This window comes from Palaemon carinicauda, chromosome 2 (genome assembly GCF_036898095.1).
Source record: "Palaemon carinicauda isolate YSFRI2023 chromosome 2, ASM3689809v2, whole genome shotgun sequence".
Taxonomy (NCBI): Eukaryota; Metazoa; Arthropoda; class Malacostraca; order Decapoda; family Palaemonidae; genus Palaemon; species Palaemon carinicauda.
The window spans coordinates 202125745-202133566 of NC_090726.1; the positions used below are offsets into that span (position 1 = coordinate 202125745).

Genomic DNA, 7822 nt, shown 5'->3' on the forward strand with positions numbered 1-7822 from the left:
TGACAGAAGTAACTGACGTTCAAACGTCCCGTAGTAACAGCGGTGACTGCTGTTCGATGCTATATCGTGACTACGATGACTGACCCTCGACGTCACGTCATGTCTACGGCGTCCACCGCTCAACGTCACGTTCTGCATCTCAACGTCACGCTGTGACTGCGGTGGCTGACGTTCAAAGCGATCAAAGTTACATCGAGATTTATGCTCCGCATCTCGCTTAACAGCAAAGCTGTCACTAGAGATAACGTCAGCGTGGCGTAACAAAGCTTATCTAGAAGGTTGAAGACCCGAATCACGTATCCCAGAACCGTGACGTACAAAAAGCAAAGGATCCTTTCGCACAGGAACAGGATCGAAAGCTTCTATTGAAGAAGAAAGCTTTAACAGCATATCTAACTTCGGATCAACCTGTGACTGCAGTGGCTGACGTTCAAACGTCACGTAGTAAACAGCAGTGACTGCTGATTGATGCTATATCGAGACTACGGTGACTGACACTCGATGTCACGTTGTGTCTACGGTGTCTACCGCTCAACGTCACGTCGAGTCTGTGGCAGAAACGTCTGTACACGAACGTCATCGCTATGAACGGGACTCTTATTATGACTACAGCTAGGACATTGAACTTGTTCTGAAGGAACTAATAAATGTTTCAACCGTCTCGAAACTTTACGCCCAGGCTTTTAAAGAGACGAATCATCGGAAGACGAGGAGAAACTTCGTCTCTCCTGTCTTATGGCAAGGACGTGCTTGCCGAGCAATGTCTGATACCTTTGAGGGAACGTCTGTTCGTTGGTTTACACTCCTCACTCCCTTAGGTCCTACGACATTCCTTCTCCCTGGTGCAGGGGAGCCTGAAAGAGGTCTCGGACTAGGCAAGTGACAAGCACGAACAAACGAACCCTCCGCAACACAGAACATGTTTTTTGCACTTACTTCACTGATATCGTATTTTTCAATAATTTCACATTAAACATGAATAAAACTGATTTCTACCTGAAGCACGCAATTCTCCCTTACATCAAAAGGTTAGAATTGCAAAATGAGTCGTATAATGTAAGCACATTAGTACAAAATGAAACACACATGCAAAAATCAATAAACATACATATATATCGAATAAAACGGAAATATATAAAGTTAAAAAGATCAGTGACTGGGGAGGAGACTAAACACTAGTTCACTAAGGACTACGTTTTCAATCTCTTACCGTACAGTGCCTTGGGACGAGAATATAAACTAAAACGTTTTATCCTCTCTCCCCGTACAGAGACTTGGGACGAGAGTAAAAAAAAAAACTGAATCGAGAACAACGTTACTCGCTCCCAAACTCCTTGTACAGAGACTTGGGACGAGAATAAAGATCGGACCGTTCTCTCTCTCTCTCTCACTCTCTCTCTCTCTCTTGTCACTCACAAGAGAATGGCCCACTCACCCTTCGTCAATAACAGGTTATTTGACTACAGTAAAGGAAAAAACTGAAAGGACTAAGAAATTGAAAATTAACAAGTTCCTTTAAATTAGTATCTAAAACACTTCAGTTTGAAAGAAGAATGAACAAAACGTCAAAATCGATTTACTCTTTCTGCAAAGTGAAACCGTGATTCTCTCTTTCTCTATCGTAACGATAGAGCGCAAACTGCGTAGCATAAATAAACCAAACGTTAGTTCATCTTTAAAAAAAAAAAAACAGCACGAAGACTATTCAAAGAATATATTTCTTAAAATATTTTCTAGAAAATATTCATTTCATCACTCTTACAGAGCAACTGTTTTAAACTAAACAAAAATAAAAGTTGAATGGGCTAAACGTTGTTTAACTTCGTTTTCCAAGTTAGGACCGCCTACAAATTATAGGTAAAGGCCGCAAATAAACAAAAACATAAAATTTATCTTGATGTTTAGTATAAATGGAAAGCTAATCGAAGAGGCCTAATAAAGGCGGGTGAGATATAAAATATAAAATATATAGAGGTAAATCTATAAATATCAACAATAATTTATAAAGTGATAAAATAATTACTAAAAGCCTTTAACACACTTCCGTACACTGAGGGAAGGGTCGGCCATCTTTTCTCTATGGAAAAACCAGAGATTAAAAAAAAAAGCAAGGGCAAAACACTTTTCCTCTCCTTTCAAAAGCATTTCTTTTGAAGATAGTATTGAATAATCCAACACGGCGAAAGCAATAAAACCAAAACCAAGTACTTCACCAATTCGGTCGAAAACTCGAGGTCATAAAGCGAGCGGAACCAACTTGTCGACAAGACCGACAGAGAAGAACTGGAGAAATTGACAAGTATATGCGGTATCTGGCCGATAGTCGGCGCTGGTGGGCACACCCACAACCTTCACGGCGATCGCTCGCGAGTTTTTGGAATCTGTCGAGCCGTCGGAGACGTCAGCTATTATATATTCACCGGCTAAGTTTAATATTTAAAAAGGAGAACTGAAAGGTATACATACTCTCGGAAGCAACTAGGGTTGTAGCTTAGCAACTAATAATAGTAATGATAACAACCATGAACTTATAAGAATAAAGTACCGTACAGTACTTACAAAATGTTGTCCAATATTATTAAGCTGAGGAATATGGGGTGGAGCATCACGGAGGACGTAAGGATGACCATCTCGAAAAATGACATGCAACGTGTGCAGAAATTTCCATGCCGTAATGTCCGTGCTAAGTGGGGGTTGAATACTGACATTCTTCCAGAACACATCAGAATTTTTATCAGTAAATGTCCCTATTATAAGGTTGCGGACATGCTTCATCTTGACGGGAACTTCCTCATCGTTCACGGCTTTACGGTAACTGGCCTCCTAAAAAAAAAATTTTATCAATGTCAGTTGTACATCATAGAATGGATTTTATGTCTATTTACATAAACTTTGAACAATACAGAAATTAAATAACTTTTAATTTTCCTAGTTATATAAACCCAAGATCTTTATGTAGAATACAGTTTCAAATATGAGATGGAAAACGTTGTTGAAGCTAGACGGTACAAGTGCAGTGCTGCCCACTCACATGAAGCTATTCTCTTTCCCATTCAGCCCCAAGTCTACAGAGTGATGGTTGAGGGGGGAAATTTAATATAAACGACTCCTGTTTTTATAGCTAGAAAAAATAAAAATCTTTAAAGTTTCTTATTTGATCCTAATCAAACCTTGCATATTCAAACCATTTGTATTTTTCCAATCCATATAAACCTGAGACCGTTATTAGGAGTATGACTGGAAACTAGCCATTAAGCTTTTAACGAGGTAAACGCAGAATCAAAAGTTATGACTCATATTCAGCCTTCTAACTAGCTGACCATAGAGATGTCAGAGATGTTAGGTTAGGCCTCCACTACGTAAAGCTGACAGTCTTATGAGAATCTTAATCCTATTGGATAGCGTGTCCAAATGTACAGTAGTGGTATTTATCAGATTGATGGGAATGCATACATTTCTCCATCCTTCCCCTTATAAAGGATGGAGGAGATACTTCAATACAAACCAAAGCAAAAAAAAAAAGGTGCTCTATTGAGTAGCTTATATGCATTGCTTGTCTGTTCTAGCTCCATTACAGCACAACTGCTAAGACCCTAAGAGAGGGAAAGAAGTAAGGATGGCTCATGAAATTATCAACATTCTGGGCATCCCAGTTGGTCTTAGTCTTCTTCCAGGGGGTTACTCAAGGGAAAAGGTAACGAGAGAGACACTTGAAAGCGGTAAGCCTTGGTTTTTGAAGACCGAGGATCCTTGGATTTTGTGCTCCTAAGCTCGCATTTGCCTGATCTTGCCTGTTAAACGCACACAAGCCAATGGTTGCGTTTGAGTCAAGGAACACGATCAGGAAGTAGATCATTTCCTCTCTCGAGAACTAGAGCCTTTCGTGTTCCCAGAGCAAGAATGTTCCGTAGCACAAGTCAGTGATCATGCTTGCTTCATGAACTGAGATGATATTTTGCTTGGTAATTATGTACACAAGATTCAACAAGATTGAAAGACCTAAATATGGTGATCATGGTAACGGTGACCTACCTCGTGGGGATTGCACAAGTTCTCGTCGGCGGGGAATGCTTCACCTTCTTGAAACTTCTCTCCCTCCTAGAAACTTTTTAGAGAAAGGTTAGAAGAGAGTCCTAGTGAAGACGAGGATGCGTGTAAAGCGTGGTGCCCGGCAACAAATTAGGCGTCAGTGCACATGGTAACTCATGACCCAATCCCTTCCCGGAATAGGGAAGTGATCGTGGAGCAGCTCGTAAGTGTACAGATTATGGATTCTGAGAAGACCTCTAACACTTGTGATCATGCTCGTGGATGATCATCCTTCTGACGGCAACAAATTAAAAGTTCTATTTTGAGACTCATTTGATGAAGACGTCTTTATTGGGGCATTTTTAACAAATGGCCCTTTTCCTTGTGAAAGGAGTAAGAGGTATTACTAGTATATTACACTTAAGGTGTTGGGAACAGTTTTGATGACTTCAATATTTGGAAAAATTTATTTTTGAAATTCATATTTCAAGTACTGTACTGTATAGGTTAATCTAGGAAATATGTTTGAAAAAGACCATAGGAAAGTAACCACAGAGTTATGACCTGTCTAAGGTTAAGCTAATGACATGAAGAGAATTAGCACTTTCATAGGCCAGTCTGTAGATGCAGAGAATTCGTAGTTGTAGACGTTTTGTAGACAGTAAATTCGTAAGAAGATTAGAAATTATTTAAGAACCACTATCAATAAATTTTAGAATATTTTTATTAGATTTAACATAAATGTCATGAATGCTTTTATATTCAAGTATTTTGATGATTTCAATATTTGATACTAATAAAGAATTGTGAAAACTTTATTTGAAAGTGACATGATTTTAAGTATGTTGCTGATAATCAAGCTCACTTCCTAATTGTTTACCTTTTATCATTAGTACTGTATTGAGTAATACGAAACTATGGACGATGTGATGAATGAAGGTGAAACAAAGCGTCATAAAATATAAAAAGTCTTACAAGAAGAAATAACATTTGTACTAAACTGTAATTTAACATGGCAAAAACACACAGCAGAATCTAAATTTGAGTAAATTATAAATAAAATCAGTGACACTTGACATTGACAGCTCATATAATATTGTTTGGTCAGTTACATTCAGACACTTTGACCACCAGTTCAATCGTTGATTTACTCTGCCATCATCAGTCCGTTGATACAGGAAACCTCACGAAGAAGTTGTAATACAGAAAAAGCTTAAAAACAATGAAAATATATTGTTTAAAATAGTGTTTAACGTAAATGAGGCAGTCGATGAAATAATATAAATTAGTCTACTCATTGCATAACAGGATTCTGCAAGTTGTTAGGATTATTAATTCTTTTTGTCAGTTGAATTAACTTTTTAACCTTTCATGACGTCACCTAACGTCAAATGTTGTTAACTGATATTTCAATACTTTGTGTAAGTGTAAATTGAATATATTCATATTTAACAAATTTTTCTATTAAAAAAAAAAAAAAAATTATCGTATTTCTTTTCTAAACATCGTAGTGAAAACAATTACCAAAACACTAAACTCAACATTTTATTTTCTTTTTTATCTTTACTCTTACATCTAAATGTTAAATTTTTATCATTATTCATATTCATCTTTTATAAATATTGACTTTACTCCCAATTCTACAAACGTCTACAAATCCACCGTTCCATCTGACTACGAATCAACTGAATTTGACTTCTACGAACCGATTCCCCCTAAGGAACCACGTACGGCCGAAACAAAGTTCTAAAGGGGGGTTTAAAGGGGGTGTAGTAACACCCCAGTAGCTAAGGACACTAGTCCTGGGTTAGGAACCTTCTGTTAGGTCATACCCTTGTGTTTAATTCCATTATGAAATACAGGTTTTCAGTCATGACGTCTAGATTTTATAAAACATACATAACTTTAAAGAATGAAGTTCCCTAGAATATCGTCATCAGAATCATTCAATCTGCCAGTAAATATCCCAAGAACTGAATTTTCTTCATTAAGGGTATTACACTACAAAATAATTTGGCCCATTATTAAATTATAAATCACCAGAAAAGTATATTTCACCAGTTTAAGAATAAAAACATTTATCCTTATGGTATATCGGATCATAATAAAGAACATAATCCCCATACAGAAAAACGATTTGACAGGTAATAAGAAAGATATCACCTGTCCCCAAAAAACTACCTTCTACCCTAGATTGTCTATTCTAAAATTGTTACTGGTCTCAAGATATTTTATGATATTTACATTCATTACTCCTCATATAGTCTATTCATTTCCTTTCCTCACACAGGGCTATTTTTTCCTATTGGAGCCCTTGGGCTAATAGCATCCTGCTTTTATAATTAGGGTTGTAGCTTTGTGATAGTAATCAATACTAAGCACACCACTTAACTTTACCTAACCTAATTTTGTGAATGGAATCATATTTATTAAGGGCATTCGCCAAGACACCTAACACTGCTACTAGTACTATTATCATTATTAATATTATTACTAGTGGAGCCTTTGCGTTCCTCATGCGATGATTAAAAATGGACATCAACTAACCTAAACTTTCCCCCCTAACCTAACCTACCAGCCGTGTCCTTACCTACATAGCTAACAGGGGGGTTAATGGACCCTGTGACCTCCCTTACACTGCCATATTCTAAGTTAGCCATAATACATACAGGTGGCCGCTATCATACATACACCCCTTGCTAGCTCAGCTACAACCCTAATTGGTAAAGCAGGATGCTATAAGCCCAAGGGCTCCAATAGCGAAAAATACCCAAGACCTGCAATAATAATTACGGCAATGACTGGCCCTAACTTGATTTCCTTTACGCTTATCTATCCAAGGCTGTCAATCATGTAGAGATTTAGTATAAATCGTTACAAAGCTTATATTTCGTCATATACAGACTGACACCATCAGGATATGACACACTTCCCGAGAACAGGACATCCTGTTGAGCAATCTTCGTTCTGTTTACATGGGTAGTAATCAAGAGGGTGGAGATGGACACTGCCGACTCCTATTTTACCTGGGATCTCTCAAACTGCTCGCGTTCCTGGTCTAGAGTATTTGCTCGCCTTGTCCCCGTTAAAACACTAGGAATTCGCTTGATCGAGGCACTCATTTTTACCCGGATTTACCGCAAAATCATTTGAGAAGACACTGCGACCCACCAAGTCATTAGGCAGTAATGCCAACTCTACTAAAGACTTCCGACGACCGAACCCTTTCGCGACTGTCAACATAATAACAAAAACAAAAGAGCATCGCCAATCGCCATTCAGTGAGGGACTTTCTCCTAATAAAAAGTTGCCACCAATCATTTACTGAGCAATTTATCATAAAGAAAAATTACGAATATTGACATATAGTCATAAACACATACTTCACTTCACTATAAATTAAGATCTTTCATAAAATATCATTTTCTGTGGTAGAATTCAACTGCTCAGTATGGGACTTTTTCCAAATAAAAGTTGCCAGCAATCATTTACTGAACAATTTATCATAAAGAAATTACGATATATTGACATACAGTCATATACGCATACTTCACTTCGTCATTAAAAATTAAGATCTTTCATAAAATATCATTTTCTGTGGTAGAATTCACCTGCTCCTCCCACAAGTTTCATGATTGGCCACCAATCAAATTGTCTTTGCTCCGCCGTAACTTGTTTTGCTCGTGAATAAACCATATCTCATTGCTCCAACCACGTAGGTCACTATTCATCATAATTATCTAAAACCAACTTTATTATCATGTTTACAAGAATCAGCTGTGAGAGGGTGGCG

General features: G+C 37.6%; 1 protein-coding gene across 2 annotated transcripts in view; it reads right to left on the reverse strand.

Moving 5' to 3' along the window:
* Positions 1-7257, reverse strand: part of LOC137629651 (huntingtin-interacting protein 1-related protein-like) — a 76727-nt gene extending 69470 nt beyond the window's left edge. For both annotated transcript variants that reach the window (XM_068361195.1, XM_068361185.1), the window contains exons 1-2: positions 7056-7257; positions 2560-2823 (exon numbers count right to left, since the gene is read on the reverse strand). In XM_068361195.1, coding sequence (XP_068217296.1) covers positions 2560-2823; positions 7056-7151 — 360 coding nt within the window. In that variant the 5' untranslated portion in view covers positions 7152-7257. The remainder of the gene's footprint in view (positions 1-2559; positions 2824-7055) is intronic.
* Positions 7258-7822: the final 565 nt, after the last annotated feature.